General features: G+C 36.9%; 2 protein-coding genes across 2 annotated transcripts in view; both read right to left on the bottom strand.

Annotated features, from left to right (window-relative positions):
* LOC134813142 (uncharacterized) overlaps window positions 1-4,769 on the bottom strand; it is a 74,951-nt gene extending 70,182 nt beyond the window's left edge. Inside the window, exons 1-6 of the mRNA XM_063820828.1 lie at window positions 4,592-4,769; window positions 4,256-4,406; window positions 3,645-3,705; window positions 2,436-2,565; window positions 1,746-1,880; window positions 24-181 (exon numbers count right to left, since the gene is read on the bottom strand). Of these exons, the coding sequence (XP_063676898.1) occupies window positions 24-181; window positions 1,746-1,880; window positions 2,436-2,565; window positions 3,645-3,705; window positions 4,256-4,406; window positions 4,592-4,764 (808 nt within the window). The 5' untranslated portion in view covers window positions 4,765-4,769. The remainder of the gene's footprint in view (window positions 1-23; window positions 182-1,745; window positions 1,881-2,435; window positions 2,566-3,644; window positions 3,706-4,255; window positions 4,407-4,591) is intronic.
* A 2,500-nt stretch (window positions 4,770-7,269) lies between these two features.
* LOC134812699 (uncharacterized) lies at window positions 7,270-22,338 on the bottom strand. The gene is made up of 16 exons (XM_063820205.1): window positions 22,153-22,338; window positions 21,860-21,934; window positions 21,561-21,704; window positions 21,266-21,346; window positions 20,866-21,065; window positions 20,453-20,662; window positions 19,454-20,341; window positions 19,055-19,192; window positions 18,711-18,909; window positions 17,971-18,539; window positions 11,132-11,272; window positions 10,812-10,975; window positions 9,880-10,692; window positions 9,489-9,693; window positions 8,820-8,963; window positions 7,270-8,675 (listed from the first exon to the last, which is right to left on the bottom strand). Exons 1-16 carry the CDS (start codon window positions 22,328-22,330, stop codon window positions 7,644-7,646), a joined length of 5,181 nt encoding a protein of 1,726 aa, XP_063676275.1. The 5' UTR covers window positions 22,331-22,338; the 3' UTR covers window positions 7,270-7,643.
* Window positions 22,339-23,181: the final 843 nt, after the last annotated feature.

Raw genomic sequence — 23,181 nt, forward strand, 5'->3', positions numbered from 1 at the left:
GTATAGAATATAAAAGAACTGACCAGCGTTGAGTTGCATGGTTCCCAGTCCAAGAGAAGTGCACACCCCAAATACAGTAGTAATAACAGACATAATGTCAATAACATTCCCCATCCACCCGTAGATCCTGTCTCCTATGAGCGGGTAGAAACAAGACTTCATCGTCATCGGCAATCCTTTCCTGGGAGATAATAATTCAAATATTAAGATTTGGTAGGAGTATGTTCGTATGTTCGCGATTTTACAGTTTTTGGGTGCTTACTTAATATTTAGTTTCACCGAGATATGGTAGTACTTATCATTCGGCAGTCCTTTCCTGCTAGAAAATAGTTCTCATTTTTCCAGGCAATCTGTGAGTCTGAGTCTTGACCTTAGATGAGAAGTATGGATCCGTCGAATTGAAAAGTACGATTAGTCCGTACTTCTCATCTTAGGTCTTGACTGATGAGCCGCAGCTCAAAGTACTATTTGGTTCATATTTTTCGCTAACTGGCTCAGATTTCTGGCTCACTGGCTGGACGTTTTGACTTAGCCAATCGAAGTCTTGACTACACTAAATTACAGCGGCCAAACTAATGGTGTTACTATGGTGTTACAATCGAAGTCTTGACTACACTAGATTAATACAGCGGCCCATGCTCAAATCTTACGCATTCATAAAGCGATTATTATCTCAGATTTAGTGAGTCTGTTTCCACTCTTTCGTTGGATTACCTGTTGGATTAGGTACATGCCGTAAACAGACATTTTCGCTATTTTTCTTGCCATACCGTTTGTGCAAATGAAGTTAGGACAAATCATTTGACTGCAGTTTTCTACTCAACTAAAGTGGGACACTGTCTGTGGTCAGCATTTATTCGTCGTTTCTCCTTTACTTAATCTTACGATCGAAATGTCGACACAAATTAGTTAGATATTTTATGCACATGAAAAAAATAGAAACAGAGGACGACTCTCCACATATGGTTGGATGCACTGAAAACAACCGAAAGAAATAGCAACACAAGGACAACTCAAAGCTAATATGCTCCAATAACTGATATTGAACTACGCAACCAATCCTGTGTCGATCATCAGAATCACGTGACACACGTTATGGCCAATCCCAGTCCACACGCGCACTGTCCTGAGATGCTTATCTTTTGTTTAGTTTTGTTAATGTTATCACGTTATCGCGTGTGGCACTCTCATTAATTGTACTCGTATTTATCAGCCAGAACTTAGGAGATAAGTCACCAGTTTTAAATCAGTGATGCACTGAAAGAATGAAAGCAATTTTGTGTAATGTGTGATGTCTATTACTCTGAACGTAACCCAGGGGAGAAAATCCTTCAGGGTTAAAAAGTCTATTATGGTGTTATTATGGTGTTACTATGGTGTTACTATGGTGTTACTATGGTGTTACTATGGTGTTAATATGGTGTTACTATGGTGTTACTATGGTGTTACTATGGTGTTACTATGGTGTTACTATGGTGTTAATATGGTGTTACTATGGTGTTAATATGGTGTTAATATGGTGTTACTATGGTGTTACTATGGTGTTACTATGGTGTTAATATGGTGTTACTATGGTGTTACTATGGTGTTACTATGGTGTTACTATGGTGTTACTATGGTATTACTACATGGTGTTACTATGGTGTTACCATGGTGTTACTATGGTGTTACCATGGTGTTACTATGGTGTTACCATGGTGTTACCATGGAGCTACCATGGTGCTACTAGGAGTGTTCCGCAGTACCTGAAGGTGACGAAAGCGAGCACGATCCCCATAATCCCGTATGTGACCCAGGGGTGGAACCCCCAGTGGTAGAAAGTCTGGTTCAGTGCGTCCTGAGCCACCATGTTGTCCGGCATGTACCTGTCTGCTGTGTACCTGAGAAAAGGGGGTTTTAGTTGCAACTTTTTCTTTCTAGTTCCACGGAAAACACCCTTAATCAATTTCAGTTTCCAATAATTTATTTACAACCAATTTGTAAGTTAATACATGTGCCATTCTGTCTGAAAAACCAACATTAATAATATGATTTATAATTCTCTCCGGAAATTGCATTATTATACCGATAACATAAGATCAAATACCCGACAGCATTGAAGTTATGTCGATGAGTTAAATTATATTGAAATATTGAATAATCGCATACCAATAAATATCCAACTTAAATGAGTTCGAACCGATGTATATTTACTAGAAACCATATCTTTGCTAGAATGAGTCTACCCAACCTGTTGAGGCCGGTGAAGTGAGCTATGGTGTTACTATGGTGTTACTATGGTGTTACTATGGTGTTACTATGGTGTTACTATGGTGTTACTATGGTGTTACTATGGTGTAACTATGGTGTTACTACGGTGTTACTATGGTGATACTATGGTGTTACTATGGTGTTACTATGATCTATGGTGTTACTACGGTGTTACTATGGTTTACCTGTTGGGACTAGTGTAGTGAGATATGGGTTCTCCCACCCCGTAGAAAAAGAGCCCCACCCCAACTCCGCAAGCAAACAACATACAGAACCACGAGCCGTCAGGGTACTCAACCTCGTCATCATCCTTACCTGAGATGGAGTTGCTTAGCAACTATAAACTCAGTTGCTAGTGTCATAATATAAAGGAGAAGTAAGTCTGAAGTGTACTGTTCCTTGTCAGCTGCTTCTTAGCATGAATCGAATAGTTTCGCACAATTCAAAATTCTAGCCGTGATTAATTTCGATGCGTAAAGAATTGTTCAACTAGGCTGTTTCCCATATAAATTAGATAATATACATAACTCAGATTAGTACTTTCACTACCAAAATATATATTGGCAATTTGGAACTGAGGGTGAATGTTGGCTGTATGCCAACTCTTAACATGACTCTCAAAGGGTTTAATTATTATGGCTTACAACTAGGGATATTTGTTTTAAAACTTCCAATCGCCAACCGACGTGAAATTACGGAATTTTGACAATTGCGCACTAATCACAGAATTCCTCCAATAAAGTTAAACAATGATTACAGCAGTTAGGGAAGATGTTAGCAAAAAAATGCTCAATCTCATGAAACACCAACTTAATTACAAAAACCATATTTTAAAATCCAAGAAAACCTACATGAGGTTACAGTGAAACTTTTGGGAAGTTGAAAGAGGTAGTGTTTTTTATTGGGACTTATAATTAGCCATGAACCCCTGGACATGCTTTATAAAGATTCTCAATCTCCTGTCTATATCTTTTGAACCTTACGGTCTCGAACAAATTTCCAGTTTGGAACTGAGGGTAAATCTTGCTGGCGGCTCTGTGCCAACTCTTATGTCTGGAAACGCCTCTCCAAGGATTAGAATTAAAAGGCTACGGATTAGAGTGGAGATTTGTTTTAAAAACCTCGAATCACCAAGTACCGTGAAAATTCAAATTACAGTTTTTGTTGATAAGATAACAGAATTACAGTAGTAATGTATTAATAGACTAATAACGCCAGTAAAAACTTTTATCGCGTAAAATTGCTCAGTCTTATTAAACACCGACTCGATTACAAAAATCATTTAATCAGAACCATGAAATCGAACCTAGACTTCACGATGAAACTTCTCGGAATGCGGAAGAATTACAATGTTAAGTGATGCGTGGCAATTTAATGAGATTAGGGGAACTCACCCAATTTCAGGTTCCCGTATTTGCTAAAGTAGATCGCCAATAACACCAGGGCCCACATGTCCTGAAAATAATGACTTTCTTGATCTTTTTAATAACTTTTAGCGTTATACTTATTTTGGGGTTATAATTTTACCAAATTGGATGATTTAGATTGGGGGAAGTTTCTCGGAATCCAGTTGAACAGGTCAGTCACTCCTAGTAACACCATGGTAACACCATGGTAACACCATGGTAACACCATGGTAACACCATAGTAACACCAGGTCAGTTCGGTAATGCAATTCGTCTGATCACTAGGAGCATTGATATCAAGTGCAGGATTTTATCTTCCCGAATTACGAAGTCTGTTCGAAGGTTATCTTGTGAGATAATAATCATTGTCAGGGTATAACAGATCGAGATATTATGTTAAGTAATAGTAAATTATCACATAAGCAAACAAAATAGAATTTTATAAACGTGATCGTCCACATTAAAAAAGATCTGATGTAAGCGGCGGAACCAAAACTCCATGCACTTAACTTTAATCCATCCACCATTCACTTAACAAATTATTTCAACCAGTAAGAATAAACCCAAAATGGGTTCCACAAAACACCCAAAAAACTTACGAAACTGCCAACGTAAAGCCAAGTGAAGTTTTTGGCGACCATGAATTTAGCTTCCTTGAAAGATGCCAGAGCCTTCGCCGTATCAACAATACAGTACGTAACAAACCCAAGGATCAGTAGAAATGATATGATAGATACTATCGGGTTAAACCTGAAGATTTTTGTAATTACATAACGGAAAAAAAAACCAATTAAAACAGCCGACTTTCGGATTTGTAAAATATGTTTTTAGAAAAATATGTGAACTAAATTTAGTAGGATCGTATGGGAGACTTCAATTAAGTTTCTGCCTCTTCTCATCAATTATTACACGGAATATACAAATATTATGTTAACCTGACTTGAGCCGCATCCCAGGAGCCACATTTAGCTGCAAACCACACACTTTTATCCTCTATCACAGCTCCCTGCCAATTTGGTTTCTTTGTCTCTTTCTTTTTCTCACTTTCCTCTTCGAGCGTCCCATTTGTGAGTTCAATTTTTGTCATGGTCACTTCTTCTTTCTCCATGACTTACGCCTGAGTTAATATATATGAAATAGGAGGATTGAAGAAACGGCGGACGCTTACTCTAAGTGCCAAGACCCGTATTCAAAACGCAGTGACTGATTTATGATTACTAATTAGCATGATAGAAATTTGTTGAACAGGGTGCTTCATAAGTCTTGCTAGGATGTGATTTTTGAATAAAGTTTCTGTCGAAACTTCATTCTGTAAAACGTTACTGGTACTGGTAGTTCTAAGGTTTAATGGCGACAGTCCTTAGTTCGAAATAGCAATGTCTAACGACTAACATTGATATTTTAATGAAAATCAAAAGGCTCAGTTTCCCTAAGATTTAAAAATAAAAACGGCTTTGATTCGTTTAAATAAATGATTGGTACGTTAATGAAATTTTCCTATCTGAATCAAATTCTGAATTACAAAAGAACTGCAGATTTAAAAATCAGATTACAAAAGAACACCAACTAATAAAGGATAATCAAGCGCAAGAAAATGAATTGTTTTTGTTTTCTATGAAGTACCATTACCCGTTTACGAGAGGTAAATCGTAATGCAGTAAAATATACCATAGCCGGAATTTGTTAAGACAGAATCTCTAAATAAAAAGCCACTGTCTCAATCAATCAGACGGGGAGGGGGGGGGGGGGGGGGCAATGGCATAAAATGGAGACTTTTTCTATGGAGAAAATGGAAAAACCCTTGGGTAATTCTCCATTTTATGCCATGAATTTTGATCATCGAATTACGTATGTGGCAGCTTGTTTGTTTTCGCATACCAGGCTACTAGAATCAATTAGACTATTTTGCAATTCAAATTCCTCTCAATTTCACTCTGGTAGTGATACAATTACAATTTAGAAATCGATCGGATATCCTGCTATATATATAGTAAGTAGTTAAGAAGGTGCTTAGCTTGGCCGGATATCAATCAGAAATTTCATTAATTTTCAGGAAAAATTCTCGAGGGCTAGGTCCCGAAAAAACTTTTGGCTTATAATGATCAGAGTAACATGAACACTGGAGAAAAGTGGTTTCCAGGAAAACCACTTTAAAATTGTTTACTAAAAGAAGACTTTTAAAATTTTTGATTTTGACAATTTTCGGTCCGAGTCATCCTCGATACGTACCTCTGAAGGCAGAGCTCCCACTTCCGAGCTCGCACTGCAAAAGGAAGGCCTGTCTTCCGAGATCGCATTACAAGGGGGAACCCTCGAGTCCAAAATCGTATATCGAAGGGTAGGTGCGGACTGCGAAAATCGAAAAAATATTTTCGGCTAATAATGATTAAGATAGCATGAACCCCGGTAAGGATCAGTGCATAGGAAGATTTTAAAGTTTTAAACCATAATAACTGATGTAAAGTTCACTGAAAAATTTTACTTTTTCAATCCCAGATTACTTGAAGATCGCACAGGGTAAAAATTAAATTTTGTTTCTTGCTCATGTTTAATTCGACCTAGGATCATTTTGTTAAAAAGTATTCATGTCTTAATTAACTATTAAGTAAACATGATCTAGGCGTCAAAATAATGAATAATAATATCACATAAACATTATGGAGGTTTTTATTGGTTTGACCATTATTATCAGTTTATATTATCGACCATTTGACTGGTCAAACGTTATCTTATTCTTATTACTGTGATAATTAATTGTTTGCCGCTTAAATCAAATTGGTTCGTGCAATTGTGGTTCTGGTTGAAAGATTTTAAATTTTTAAACCATAATAGCTGATGTAAATTTCGCTAACAGATTTTACTTTTTCAATCCAAGATTGCTTGAAGATCGCATAGAGTAAAAATTAAATTTTGTTTCTTGCTCATGTTTAACTCGACCTAGGTTCATTTTGTTAAATTAATTATTCATGTCTTAATTAAGTCAACATGATCTAGATGACTACAATATAATGAATAAGAATATCACATGAACACTATGTAGGTTTTTATTGGTTTGACCATTATTATCAGTTTATATTATCGACCATTAATTAACATGCTGGCCAAACGTTATCTTATTACTGTGTAGTAGTAGAGGCTCTTACGGGCAAATATCACGCTTTTTTGCTCGAGCCCTGGGACTTCTTTTAGGGTTTTTATATGATAGAATGGAGTGTACTGAACACTCTGACGGTATCGGGAACCTTCTAGTGCCTTCAGAAGCTGTGTTGTGATCACTTTACTGCCAAAACTTCGGACATCGACAGACACCAGAATTTCGACTAAAAATTTGTTCTGAGTTGTTCCCCTAATTTCTCTTAGGTTGCTTAGGCCCCAGAAAGTGTCAGATCGTCTAAATATTGCTCCATTCCAGTGTTACAGACCTCAAAAATTTAGACCTCGTAGAACGTGTTGCGCGTTGTATGTAGTGTTTACAATGAAAAAATTGCACTTAAATCTGATTCGGTTGCCGCGCGTGCCGTATCTAGCACGATATCCGCGCTAAAAACCTCGTGGTACCGTAACACTGTACTGGAGAAATAGATAATTACAGGAGGCAGAATAAATGTATCGTCACTATGCAAAATTAATGTTAAAATGATACAGTAGCCCTGCTTTAACAGATTGATCCACATAAACACTATATTCTACAGATGCCACCGATCTAATCAGTAAATCGAACATGTTTTTGAAGATAAATCTTCTTACGATTCACGTATTACTATCAAATATGAATAATAATATCTAAAATCAACTTTTTCCCTTGAAATAAGGCTTAATGTGGACTGGACATGGAAAGCTGTTCGAAAAAGGGTTAGAAATATATTAGAGTGTCCTAATTTTATCATTTTCAAAATAAATCTTTATGATGCAGGCATCAAGGTTACAATATTAATTGTTAATAGGTTTTCCTATATATACATTTTGGATCAACGTTGATATAAGACGTTAACTTGCACATTTCCTTCTGCATTTACATAAATAAAGACAAGGCATGTCTGCATCACGACAGGAGCATCTTCCTTGACAAATGTCCTGCTTTCTTCTGCAACCACATGTCTTCTTGCAGCAAGCGTAGCGATCCTTGTCAGTTGGCTCAGGTGTTACAGTCCAAATGTGTTCCACGTTCTCGCCGACCTTCTTCCACCCTTGTAGTGGGCTGCACATATCTGGCGGAGTTATTTCAGGTTCACACGCTTTGCCCCAGATATGTGCTGCAATATGAACAGCTTTACGGAATTGGATGATTGCAGCACCAGGTGATGGCGGCAGCGAACGAAAGGTGTTAATTTTCTTTGAAGTAAGTCGATCAAATCTGCCCTCTAGCAGGCCTTTTTTAGGATCATCCACCCCGTACACAGCTAAGGTATACTGTGTTATCTTGACGATTTCTGCTTCTTGTACTGATTCAGGATTCTCCACAATCCTTGTGAACATGTCCATGACTTCTGGGTGTAACAAGTATGTATCGAACCACTTCGATTTTCCAATACCGTAAAAGCTGGGCGTATAATCGCATCCAGAGTAGGCGTGAAGAAGAGGTAGTCCAACAGACCTATTGATTCCAATAGAAGTCGCTATTTTCACTATATCGATGTAACTGGAAGAACCCTTATTAGACGAACTTGTGTGCATATCAACAAAGAGTTGCAGGTTCTTATTCAACAGCAGAAACTTTCGACACTGTCCAACAAGAATAAATATGACATCAGTGTCACCAGTTCTCACAAGAATTCTCTTGAAGTTTTTTTGCAACGCATCTTTCACGAAGAGAGCCACACGGGTGTCAGCTTCGATGTGGTTGCTTGGCTCAAAAAAGGATGGACCTCTATTTGAGAGAACTCTAGAGTTTTTGGTGACATAGATTCTCATCTCCACCTTTTCTAACGACCGTTCATGCAAAAACGTCATGAACATTTCGTACAGCTCTTCTTTGTTCTGAGGATTCTTCATATAATCTTCCCTAAAGTGGCTGGGCACCTGAAAAAAAACGGATTAGATTAAGTCGCATCTAGGTGATTTCTGGAGTTTGATTGAATGCTCAATTAAATGGATGCAATATTTCTGAAGAAGTGTTATAAATACGGTTGTTATAAAATCTACCAACACATGATGTGAACAAACCGGGGAGTCTAGTGTCACACGCTGGCGAAGACCGGATCCACGTTGAGCCTTTAGTGGATTTGGGACATCATACCGATCTTGCACCAAAGCAAGTGTCTTGCATTTATGCTTCTGCACCAAGGATTCAATTGCGTTCCAAATCTCCTGGTGAATAATGATAATAATAATAACTATAAATTTATACATCGCTTTATGGCCAAAAAACTCAAAACCTAAAGATTCAGTTCAAGCCATCTAAAGCGACTCTTGAACATGTAAATAAGAACTTATTTTTTATGAAGTATGGTTTTAATGAATTTAAAGATATTATATGATACTTATATGAATACCTTTCCAAAGAGATGAGTGTTTAGTCTCTTTTTAAACAAAGCAATATCGGTCAATGTTCTCAATTGATAAGGAAGCTGATTCCAAACAGAAGGCCCGCAGTAACTGCAACTTCTCTCGGTTTTATAATAATTTGAAACAGGAGAAATTTTAAAATCAGGGTAAAACTTCAGATCCAGTTTCCAAAACAAGTATACTTTTTAAGGACTGAACTATCATTTAATGGAAGAGTAATCCACGTTTTTCTGACACAATAGAAGGGTTGACGCAAACGTCGAAACCTTAGTGTTGGCTTTTCAGAAAGAAGGAAGGAGCTTATTAGCGGCATAGCAGAGCACTTACATTGAACATATGTCTGATGAGCGTGACTCCTGTTCTGTTTGAAAACATGTAGAGGTAGTGAGCTAAGTCTACAACGACCACTTCAACATCAGGTCGCTCAAGGTTCGCACTATATGCCTTGAAACGGTCTAGTACTGCTGACTTTTGGTTTTGGTACATTTTTCCTTTCGTCATAAACACCAAGGGAAAACCTTTAGGCTCGTACCTGAATCGTAAATCGGCTATTTTATTGATACTAAGATAACATATTAATTTATCTATTCAATCGCTTATCTTTAGAAAAGTCAAAATATTGAAATGCGGAATAATAGCTGATAGATTAAACTGTTCAGAAAAATTCAAATTTTAGATAATTGGGATTGTAAAATTGTTGTAATAAACGAATGTTAACCTAAGGGCATCTTTAACTTCATTTGGTCTTAGAAGACCAATAACTTGCAGATCACGAACAAGGGCTTTCTCGTCTCGATCTGATAACCCTTGCCCTTTCTTTTCTGCAGCATTGCTGTTTTTGGGTAAGATGAGATTGTTCTTGTGAATAGCGTCAGTAATAGGCTTCCTCTCAGGTAGTGGTTTGAGTAGCCGTTCTGTTACATACTCGTTATACTGTTCATTACCAACTGCCTTAAGAGTCCTGATTGAATTTTCAATCTCAGCTGACTGTGGGATCTCCATTCCATCTCTTAATGAACGTAGTGTGGACGATTCCGAAGCGAATGGGTTTAAAACACCCCCAACAGCCATTTCAAGTTTCTTGATGTTCTTTAGACACTCCTTTTGGTGGGTAACAGAGTCACTATGATGTTTCTTTACATCAGTTGGAGGCGCCGTAGGGTTCACGGCTGCTTCGTATTCCTCCTGTAGCCTAAGGAATTCTGGACTGTAAAGACCCCATTTCAATAGTGTCGTCTTATCGTCGGAACAAAGGAAAGCTAGACCACCCTTGATATCCTTTATCTTTGCGTTATTCTGCTCATGGGCTTGGTCTAAAGCAATGGCAGAATGTTTCGATCGAGTTTTGGTCACAGTGAAGAAATTCTTCACTTGCTCATACTCGTCTGGAATCAACTTTTTAAAGTTCTCTAAGTCAAGTAGGCTCACTGGGGTCCATCTAGCGTAATTGGTGTGATCGAGGGCAAAGAAGTATTTTGTCAGTGCTGACAACAGAGCCCTACTCTTCTCGAAATTTCTCTCTCGTATTGACCTGGAAGATAACGATCATAATGTATCCAATATTGACAGCATAAATGCCCCCTATACAGATTATAAATCACAATTTTATAATAATATATACACATATCTATTTTTGTCTGTTTTCTTTACCTCATAAAAGCCAGGACTGTTATTTGAAATTCTAGAACCGTCTCCCAGTAAGCGAAATTGACATATTTTGAGAAGCAGTTAGCACTCCAGGCATCTATCTCGACATCACTGCACGAATCTTCGTATGCTTTCCTTTTGAGAACTTCTAGTGTGATCGCAATAACCTGGCATTATATGAAAACTGTAATGTCTATAACATTACGATCAACGTAACATTAGGCTCAGGATGTAAGACTCGTAAATATTTCTTCGCACAATTCTGCGTTCAAAGACACAATTTATAATTTTGGAGTCATCTGGCTCAACTTCTAAACATTTACCTCCATCATGTAGCGTGCGCGTGTAATCATAGGTACACTGAGAACAGCATTTGAAGGTGAAACTACAGATATGTCACAAGCACTGAGAATGTCCTCCAAGCCAGTTTTCTCCAAGAGCTGAGACTGAATGTGCATGCAAACCTAAGAATATATATAGATTACATTGCTACATCTACCAATTTCAAACATTACATTCATCAACCAGCTTAAGTTATACTTATTTTGAACCGATCTGGTATAGATAATTTGTTTGATTACAATTCTTTTCTGTGTTAAGTTATGAATGACCTAAAATACATAGGGTCAATCACGACATTCAAAATACATAGGTCTCTGTAACATAATTTTTAATTTCTATTATATCCATGGCTAAATAAACTCTTTTATCAATATCTTCATTTGACAATTTGATAATACCTACCAACACTGCTAAAATTAAAGTTGATATTGAGCAAAATACCATGCCGTAGCCTTTAAAGTAGTTTCATATTTCATACCATGTCGATCAGTCTTTGATTTAAAATTTGATCTTACATAAACAAAATCGTGCAGCCAAAATAAATGGCTATTTATATAGCGGTTCCGATTCAGATAATTCTAAAGAGTGCTGTTGATCCTACATAAACAAAATCGTGCAGCCCAAAATAAATGGCTATTTATATAGCGGTTAATGTGATGCTTGCCAATATCATCCGACTTGAAACGTGGTAAACTGCAAATAAAAGTGTATAATAGGGTTCTGATGGACCTATGCAGCCCCCCGGTCTACTCAGCCGAACGCTCCAGAAATCGTGTGTGAGGGTCAAATGAGAAGATGTACATGATCTATACAGCGGAGCCACGGGCGAAGAAAGTGTGGTGTAATATTTACCTTAATCGCCTTAGTTATCGATCCTTCGGGTTCCTGTAGTACTGGTGCTGGCCATGGTTGTCCGAAGTAAAGGTAAAACGGTGGTTTTATATTTTTATATGACCCTGCTGCCTTGCAGCTAACCAACGTAAAGTAAAGTAAATATTAATATCCATTACCCTAAATTAACATTAACTTTCCAGCGCTTCTATCAGTATCACGTGACTCTGATCCATATCCATGGTTAAATTCTAGTGTTATTCTAATATTGAATAACCCTGCCAAACGTCTAACGAGATATGAATGCTTGTTATAGTCTGTGAAATGAGGTCACGTGACAACTACTTCTATCACGTGACTCTGATCCAGTATGAACCCAACTGCAGTTCTCCTTATATGGAGTAATTAGACCCTGGCAGATGTCTAACGAGGCATGAATGCTTGCTACATCGTCACGTGACACAGGGTACCAGTGCTCGCACTTGTGACCTGTTCAGTTCCGTAGTTTACACCATCATTTGCACACCTAATTTAAACTGATATAATGAATATTTCTGAGCTGATTTTGATCCTGGTCCTCGTCGGGCTCGTCATTTCCGACACAGCCCACGAGGACCTCGAAGAGTGTGTCAGGATGAGCAGCGCAGATCTGAGCAAGGAAGAGCTGGAGGGTCTCCAAGCGCAGTATGAGGGTGAGTGCCATCTTAAGTTATAATACAGCAAATATAAAGTATGTTCTATTAAGTCTGTAAATAGGTCCCCTTAATAAAATGATGAGCAAAGTATACCGATAATTCAATCGAGACCAATATATTCAGGATTAGCTAGAGCTTATGCTGCATGATACAAAATAATTGTATATTTTCTGACTGTTTTCATTTTAGGATGCGAGGTGGTGAAGGAATGCGAAAGTTCCACTTTCCCCCTTCTTCTAAGTAGTAAGAAGAAGATTATGGTTACAGTAAGCTGTAAAAGCTTAGTCGGTGAGTCGAGATTTCAAATACGAGAGAGTCGTCTTGCACTCTTGAAGTGTAAACTAACATAACCCGAACCATTTATATTTTATATTTTATGTATAATTGATATGAATAACCTTTAATTCTGAGAGGCGAGTGAATATGAGATTAGCCATGCACAATATAGTGCACAAATTCTTTACTGAAATCATTTATACCTTATTTTGACCAACTTTTACTTATTCTAAACATATTGCAGGAACAGAGGATACTGTAGCTACAGTACCTAAGAGATCGAACCTGGGACTAAAAATAGGGCTCCCGCTAGGAATCTCTGCTGGTTTAATTTTGGTTGCCTTATTTTGTTGGATTGGCATCAAATGTTTATGCCCAAAGGTTAAACTAAACTTCTGTCAGAAATGCTGTTAAAGTGTTTATCATGTATTTTTTGTTTTAAAAATTGTTAACAATTGTTCAAAGTTTTATGTCTCTGTTTTTAACAGATATTTATGTCTCTGTTTATAACAGATATCAGCAACAGATTATTATCATGATTATATTATCAAATATTATAACTAGTCAAATTTTATCTCGATAGATATTTGTTTAAGAAACAAATTGTTCATCATTGATCCGTGATGTCAATCTTACTTACTAACAACACTCATATTACTTCTTTTATCAATATCTTTTTATTCGAAGGTATATTTTCGTTTAGGCATTAGAATAGGATTAGATTGAAATTTAGTATAGCTTTAATCTTAATGTAATCAAGTTTTTATCCTACTAAGGTAATTGCTCAGTAGTATTTATATAGTTCATATTTTGTTTGTTGTAAATTATCACGAATCACCTTCTCCTCAAATTGTAGCGTTTAGATTCCAAAATTTCAGCACCTCAAACCATAGACACTCCCAAACTCCCAGCATTTAGTTTCGTACCTGTCATTAACTACCTCAGACAGAATTCAAGTCCACTAATGTCCAATAGTTTCACTCATAAACCTAGTCGTTTATTTACAAACAAGTCATGTGTCCTAACACCTCATTCTAAGTTCACTCCTGTCGATACCATTTGTCATCGTTTCTAAAAACAGAACTATCACATGAGTTTATCGTACGACAATTTAGAGTTATTTAAATTGTTTTATTATTCGAAAGACTGGACAATTATGAGTTCAGATTATTCTAAAGAGTGCTGTTGAGTCTAAAAGAGTTCTGCTGATTACCTATTATCTCTTGTATCGAATAGTAATGTAAGTTTCTTTTACATTTCTTAAATACACAAACCTACAATATAAAGTCTTTTATATTGTATCCTGAGACGAACCAGCAGCCAGGTACATTAGATAACTTGATTACATCACTCCAGGAAATATCACTCTTAGATAATCATCCGGACAAGACCCAATAAAAACCAAAATAAGATAATAGGCTGATAAGTTGATCAAATTCCGACTAATCATATTGGTCTTGTAACTGGATATGGATATAGCTGACAATACCTACCAGATTGCTAACATTGAAATTAGGGCAAAATACCACGCCGTAGCCTTTAAAGTTTTATGTCGGTCAGTCTTTGATGCAAGCTTTGATCCTACATAAACAAAATCGTGAACCGAAATAAGATAATAGGCTGATAAATTGATCAAATTCCGACTAATCATATTGGCCTTGTAACTGGATATGGATGTAGCAACCAATACCTGCCAAATTGCTAAAATTGAAATTAGGGCAAAATACCACGCCGTAGCCTTTAAAAATCGTGCAGCTCAAAATAAATGGCTATTTATATAGCTTCTGATATAGCCCTTGAGGCTTGAATTGAAACGTGTGATATTTGTAAATATTCAAAGGTGGCAAGCTGTATCACGGGTCCTTCCGTATATAAGGACGGAGAAGATTACAATTTATATCATAAACAGATTTTGGTATTTATTTCTTTATTTGTTGCTTTATTCTAACTCTTTGTACCTCAATTATTGACTTTCTATGTTGGCGAGCTGCCGTTCAATCGCCTAGCGATTAATGTTGACTCGCTGCACCAGATGACCTTTACTTCATTCACATTGATAACATACTAGCTTGATTTACTCTTTATTATGTAGACTTTTTTGTTTTGCTGAAACTACTGAATATGGGGTCGTTCACATATTACGTAATCAGCTGAGGGGGGGGGGGGTTTCGAATGATTACACTATTGTTATTTTGACACAATAGCTATGTGTAAAACTGATTACGGAGGGGGGGGGGGGGGGGATGTTCCAAAAAATTATTACGTAATGTGTGAACAACAGCCGAAATTATACTCCTTTAAGTTAACTATATTTATTGACAGAAGGATGAAATTAACCGTGTTTATGTGCATCATACTGCTATTACGGTTGGTTGAAGCCGATGAAGACCCCGATATCATCGTGCTGTCAGATTTAGGGATAGCACTTACCAGAATTGGAAACATCACAAGTAAATAAAAGAACTGGAATTATTACAAAGTTACAATAATGCAATAAATAATGATTCATTCATTACAAAGTTGGCGTTTCATCATCTCTGACTATGAAGTAGATATTATGTTTATAGATAAACAAACTCGAGCTTGTTTTTTGTATGATATATTAATGTTTTACTTTATATATCTCAGGCTATAAAGAAGTGAACACAGTAGGTCTGCAGATAAAACTAAAAATACCGAACCTAAAAACGCCCCAGTTTATCCTAGATAGCAAGATAATGATCAGTTCTTTGATGGCGATGGTTTCTCAAACTCGTCAGAAAGAGCTGCACAAAAAGTGAGTTTCACGATTTAACACATTATCGCCCTTAACTTTATTACTGCCCTTTTCTACTGCATACATTTAAAGAAACTTGAATATAGGAAAAAATAATAATTATAAACCCTTATTTAATCCAAGGTATAAATGTGTTGAAGCATGGGAGTCTTACGAAAAACACCTTCGTCGAGCCTTGAACACATCGCATTTCTGTACAAACCGAATGCTGCGTAAGTTACACAAATATACACGAATTTATAGTCGAAGATGATTAAAACTCTTATACTATTATTCTAAAGCTGCAGAAAAAGTTCTAAATATTGAATTAAACTTGCTTACAGTGGGGTTATGACAACTTTGTCAATTGAAATTTGATTACAATTTTCAGATGAAAGAAAGATGAAAGTACAGGACCGAAGTAAGAGAGATCAACTTAACCAAGTCGAGGATAATCAAGCATACTTTAAAACAGCTCTCGAACAACAGGTAACATTGACGTGCAATTGTTGAGTGTACAATAGATAAGTGAAATGGCACCAAAATTAACCAGTGTATTTAACATATCACAGACGCCTGATATTATCATCCGTAGGTAACGTCAAGTGAAGTGTTTGTAGGGACAATCGAGACATTCGAATTATATCTAAACAACGAGATTATGTTGGATTCCTGCCTGTTTGACGTGCAGACATTGTATATGGACCTGGTTAGCTACATTACAAGTTTCTTTTACGTTTATGTAGTTTAAACAAAATATTGCAATATATTGAATATCGAACAAAAAGTTCAAACTGTTCTGGCTTTTTCGTCAGTTGACACTATTACTCTGGGTCTCCCATTACTGAATGGGTGACCCATACATTTTTATAATGACTACACAGAATTCCATCAACAGGTACATGACGTAGCTTCTTACAAGGATCGTATTAGGCAGCTGAGCATTTTGGGCATGGCAGGACAATTTCAACTAACTGATCTCTTCTTCGACGACTTACTGTTTGACTCTATTTCGGACAATGACGTCGTTCGGAGAAGTGATGTGTCAGACCCAGCTTTGTTGCTAAAGCACGCTCGTCTTTTGCCAGTGGCAGCGTGTCAAAACTTTGGTGACGAATATATAGGATTCTCATTTGTTATGACTTTGCCACGACTTCTGAGACCGAGTCCTGTTTACGAGGTTCTGCAAACTGGCTTCTACCCAGTGGAAAAGAACGAATGTTACAAAGTAAGGGAATCGTCTCAGATAATTATCGAGGACGGTGCTCTCTTCAGCTTCAAGGGGTGCAGAGAAGGATTGTTTGGACTGTGTTCTGATGAATCTTTCAGGAGGAGCTTGTCATTGTCTTGCCTGACAAATTCATCGCTCAGCTCCTCTTGTCAGCTCACGAAGAGCAATTGCTCCCCGTACAACCTTGAGTCGTTGAACACAGGGGTACTTATTACTTCGACAGAAAGAGCAACAGCCTTCAACGGAGATGGGCATGCTCTTCAACATTTCGCGCCCAATAAGGCAACTTTTATACCTTGGTCTGTAGAGAACCAGGCAGTGCACGTGGGTACTAGGATTTTGTTTAACCCTAGTACTTACAACAACACGCTCACCCTAAACATGCACTACGACGCCAACTCTACTGACCTGTTTCGTTTTGACGAATCTGATGTTCTGAATATTTCTACCATTCCAGAACTCAAAAACCTCAACGAAAGAATAAGAAAAACGGAAAGTAAAGTTGACTTAAATTTTTATGATGTAAAATCGACCTTAGGGAATTTTTCGATTATTGACTATGTTATCATATTTTTCGTTGCATTTCTATTTATATGTTTATTGATTGTATCAATAAAATTATGGAAGTGTTGCGTTAGAGATGAACGTAATCTGGACCCCGATTATGTATGCTGATTTTTAAAGATATCGATTTTCCTTTGAGAGCAATGTGTTTCGTATTTTATAATAATTGCAATAAGTTGCGACTTGCGAGCTTTTTCTTTGTCTAATACGTTAAAATTTAGAAAGCTTGTGGCTAATATGAGAACGCTAATAGTATAGTATTACATCAATATCCAACCAAACTGAGAATAGAGGCAATTGAGCACACTCCTCGCAACAAAACCGATAATAATGACACACCAGTTATTGTTGCACGAGCAAGTTACTGTGCAATTTTACTCTTTTTGACAAATTTCTGAAAATTTTTAACGTGAGCGGTGATACCAAAATCAAAAAACTTTGGATAATAATACGTAAATAATTGCTTGCCTGCTCCGTGTGAAGATCTCCCATGAGTGGTAAGTAAAGTTGTAAGCCGTACTGATCTGGTATGGTGAACTGAATCTGCTTCGAAAGAGCATACAGTGGCATATCAGAAACATCCACTGTTGTTTTCTGCGAGGGATTCAGCACATCCTTGGCGGCTTTTATTAGGTCGATGCAGTGTCGCATCATCTTGAAGGTGTGAGCGACTTCAAACTGGACAGGCAGGAGCGCACTTATGGTGAGGTGTTCATGCGGCTCCACTGCATTCTCCTGCCGAGAATGGTACGCCACGTTTGTAATTGTGATATTCTCTGGCTCTTGAATTGCTTGCACAACTTCGGCAGCACTCTCCAGCCACTTCCGTTCTTCGTCCAAGGAACTCTTCGTGGATTGTTCGTGCTCCATCATCAGTGGCGAATCACACTCATAAGGCGCAAAATACTGATAGGTTTTCTTTGGTTGAACTTCAGTAAAGTCAGCAAAATCCAGTCTGAAGAATTCTGGAACCTCAAAAGTTGTTTCAGAATCAACCTGACATAGTTGTGGACGAGATCGTTTTTCTCCCACATTATCTGTAGGTTACAGTAAATTAGCAATGACTAGTTGAGTTCAGAAATATTAGAAAAAATCAATGCTATATTACGATAAAATAGGTTTAAATACGTATTAACCAGTTTTAAGAAATGCATGATCTAGCTAAACAAAATTTCTTTATTGATAATTATTGCGCCAAATGATCTAACCTCTGGTAGGTTGCTGAAACAAGCTAACGGTAGTGCCATGAAAGCCCTCTCGACCAGTTGTACTGAGAGCATGTTTATCCAGGTTGTCTTTCACACCAATAAGGAACAGTTTTAATCTGAGGTTGAGTGGCACTACTGCACCATCTTCGTTGAACTGTTCCAAAGAAGTGGCGACAAGAATGTTGATTAACTCCCGTATCTGAAGATCATTATAAATTGTTATAAAATGTGAAATTGGATATCCATAATTTGAAATGGATTGCAGAATTGTCGCAATGCTACATATTTATATTAACATAGAGTTTGTTGGTTTGCCATAAACTAAACCATGTCTTAACTCTTACCCTTTGGTAGTTCAGCACCAATCCATTACTGTAAATAAAATCAAACAGTGTTCGCGACGGAATAATGCCGTACAAATGCAGAGATATGTACTGGAACTGAGGCGTTTCCTTCATGGGATTTTTCTTTCTGAAACTTGTCTGAAATATTTTTCATAATTAGTGTTTGTGATAAAGTGACAAACGCCATTCTTTGACGCGGAAAGCATAATATCAATGCTGACGTTACAATTAATAAAATAAGCACGATAGAACCAAAAACGCTTTTAGATACTTTTTATTAGTTTTAACTTCAGCATTAATCAAGATAATCAGCTTCACATACAAACGAATTAAACTATGTCAGCTGTATGCTCACACCATTTACAAAGAGGATAAACTGATATTGAGGAATTGTCATACCTTTCTTTTACTTTTAAAAATCCCCCGACAGTTGAATTGGATGATATCTGTAACCATATCCGCTTCTTTTGATATCGAGTCTTCATCTCCGTCCAGAATCTCATTCAACAGAGCTCGTAAATGTCGAGAAGGAGTGTTCGAGAGAATTGATGCATCAAACCTGCCTACGAATTCGTTTCTATATCGAAAGAGTTCTTTTCTGATCTCCTTTATAAGTGCTGTCTTTGATAACGTGTCATCATCTCTATTCATCTCCGCATCTATTGTTGCGGCAAGACTAGCAACGATCATGCTGTCGAAACACACATAACACGTCTTACCAACAGTGAATCGTTTTAGTCCAGGGATTGCTTCCGCAAGTTTCTCTGAAAACTTAGTGATGTGATCAGATAAAACATTGCTGGAGCTTGCGGTGTTCTCAGGTAGATTAGACGTCACATAGTCATTGTACTTAAGCTGCAGGTCAGACACGCGGTAAAGTTCTGGTGAAAACTTCTCCTGCTCCAGTAAAAAGGTCCGTACAGTGTCAATACCAGCACTCATTAATGCAGCATTGGTGTTGTCGTGCGCAGACACGTGTCTTTCCCTTTTAGCAGCCTTAGAGGCAGGTTTCAAACTTACAGATACTTTACCCTTCTCTTTGTTCACTCTAGAGTTGCTGTACCTCACACGACACGATTTGTGATATCTACCTAGCTTGCTAAAGAGATATTTTCCAAGACTCTCAGGGGTAAGAACAGGGCAATTATTCATATGCGCATCAGGATTAACATCAATGTTGCACAGATCCGGACGATTTCTGTACATCCACAGATAGCATGTTGCGAAATCGACGAAGAAACTTTCATCTTTTCCTTGAATCAGACTATCCTTTTTCGTTTCTAACGTCTAGGGAAATTCGTATTGTAAAAGAAGACTAACATGGCCTCTCATACTCTTATAATTAAATTGAAATAATATTATAATAATTATATTTGCGAGCAAAAGTTTCACACAAACCTGATCGATCTGGCATATGAAGCACAAGTCCCAGTCCATTTCAAACATATCAACATCTGGTCCACTTGATTGGGAACTAAATGAGGAAGGTCTCCACATGGTCTGAGGTCTACTTGAGGGGGGTGAAAAAGGCGGGACTTTTTCCACTTGGATGGCAATAGTTTCTTCATCCCAAGAGGATTCGTCAATCTTAGAAACAGCAGTGTTCACCTGCAAATCCTCGATAACTTCCCACGTTTATATCAATAATACCATGTGACATAAGCTTGATATCACACTTAAAGAGAAATACATTATGTAAATAGTTTGCAAATCCAATAGAAATGGATAAAAAATTACTACTCGCTATCTGTCTAATTAACTTTAAATAATATTGTTTTAAAGTGTTAGTTACACAGGAGGAAACCACTCACCCTGTCATAGTTGTCTTTCACATCGTTCAGACACTGAATACACACACATGATGTTTGCTTTGGTGGGCACAACCCAGGATTGATCTTCTGAAGCAGGGCGAGGAATTCTCTCGACTGTTTTGTCATCCGTTCACTTTCAGAGTGGAAGAAAACTGTTTCATTAAAATCCTTTATTTCTATTCGAGTACAGATACAGCACTCTGAAGATTGATGTATGGTCACATTTTTGTATACCCTACAGCAAAATAATGATATTTTTTAAATAGTTTTTATCAATGCATAAACTTAACTTCTACAAATTCAAAATTGTTACGTCTGTCTACCCTTCTTGAGCCACTTTTGATGAATCATAAACTTATGAATAAAGTTTTAAAAAGCATGACATAAAAATGTAACTCACTGGATTTGTCCAAAAGCGAGTGAAAGTACTGAGAAAGCACTTTTATGTCGCCACCAGAGAGCCTCGAGAGCTTAACTTTGTCTGTTTATTTGAATATTTAGTATATAATATGAGATGGAAGATGAAAATGATAGATATAACGTTCAAATTCTAAAAGTCCACCAAAATTTAGTCACATTCAACTTGGCTAACACAAAAATATTAGTTCTTTATTATAGTAGGTAATTTGACGTAATGTAGTGTAGACTAAATTATTGTGTATAATAATTACAAGAAAACAACAAATTCAAGAAACCTGTCGGAGGGATTTGAGTGTTCCTTTGAACAGTCCTTTTCTCGAAGGTTGAGAGCTTTCCATACACCCAGAGAGCCAAATCGGATTTGGCCTTCTTTCGGGCGTATGAAATCTTCGATATGATGCCTTGTACATCTTGAAACCCTGCAGTAATCATTATTCAAAACTTATAGAGCCTATAAAGGGTCGTTCATATAATATTGTGTATTTGCAACTTATATTATTGTTACTGTACATTTTCAACCCTTCGTCATGTATTTCACAATAGATATTGTTAAAAGCATAATAATATTAATGACCTGCATAGCCGACAAGTTGATTGATGTAGTCTCGATAAACAGGGCGTTGTTCTACTTCACTCATTTTGTTCCAAGCTGGAATGTAGTATTGTTAAATATAGGTTTGTTTATGTACCTCTCATTATAAAAGGTTTAAACTTACACAGCATTGATAATATCATCCAACAAAGCTGTTTGAACAGTATTAGATTGAGTTAAAATTACAACTTATTCAGATTCAGTTTGTGAAATTTAACATTATGAGCCTGTATAATTAATTATAATAATTATGATAATTTAGCTGAAAATCAAACCATCTGAGTTTTCAGTGTTATCACAATGATGTCGATCTAAATTCGTCTTAATCTGCATGGCTGTGAGCGGATCGAAGTCTTTTAACAAACCATACGAGCTTCTTTCATCGAGAAGATTCTTGAAGTGATCCGCATGTACACAGAGAACTGTCTTAGCTAGTTCTGGGTCCATAAACATGTCACTTTCTTTCTAATGGTGATTGTCAAGTTTGTTCAGCAACATAATTCAGAATTAAAGAAATTCTATATTAGAGATGACACAGCTTAAATAACAACTAATTTATATTATTTACAGTGCTCTATGTGTGTACTGAAGGGTACTTTTACAATATTCCAGTTTGTGGTAGAGTTCTTCCACATCCAACAGGCAAAACGGAATGAAAGACATGATGGATAAGGGGCTTTAAGTCAGGCATTCCTGACATTTACTTAAAATCATGTTAAGAAGATAGAAGTTTGTTCAGCAACATAATTCAGAATTACAGAAATTATTTGAATCTACTAGAGATGAAATGGCTTAAATAACTTGGCAATAGATGTAACTAAACAATACATATTGTAGTTTGACTACTTCTTTGAAACAATCAAAGAACGGGGGAGCTAAGAGAATGATTGCTCAAAACGAATGATATCTTCATGAATTCAATGCAGCATCTATACATTTATTCGAAATTAGTGATGGATGAGGGGGTTTAAGTCAGGCATTCCTGACATTGACTCTACTATTATTTATAAATTCAAAATCATGTTAAGAAGATAGCAGCAACTAATCTATATTATTTACCGTGCTCTATTTTATGTGTACTGAAGAGTGCCTTTACAATATTCCACATTGTGGTGTAGATTTCCTCCATATCCAACAGGCAACACTGAATGAGTGATGGATAAGGGGGTTTAAGTCAGGTGTTCCTGACATGTATTCAAAATTGCATTGAGAAGATAGCAGTAATTAATCTACATTATTTACAGTGCCCTATATGTGTACTGAAGGGTACTTTAACAATATTTCAGTTTGTGGTAGGATTACTC

Source organism: Bolinopsis microptera, chromosome 3 (genome assembly GCF_026151205.1).
Source record: "Bolinopsis microptera isolate Bmic1 chromosome 3, MBARI_Bmic_1.0, whole genome shotgun sequence".
Lineage (NCBI taxonomy): Eukaryota > Metazoa > Ctenophora > Tentaculata > Lobata > Bolinopsidae > Bolinopsis > Bolinopsis microptera.

Coding starts and splice junctions, on each gene's coding strand:
- LOC134812699 (XM_063820205.1), bottom strand. CDS start 22,330: ATGTTTATGGACCCAGAACTAGCTAAGACAGTTCTCTGTGTACATGCG. Junction 19,193..19,453: donor TTTTTAAAAGTAAAAGAAAG/GTATGACAATTC, acceptor AAAATATTTCAG/ACAAGTTTCAGAAAGAAAAA. Junction 8,676..8,819: donor GTGTGACACTAGACTCCCCG/GTTTGTTCACAT, acceptor GTTTTTTTTCAG/GTGCCCAGCCACTTTAGGGA.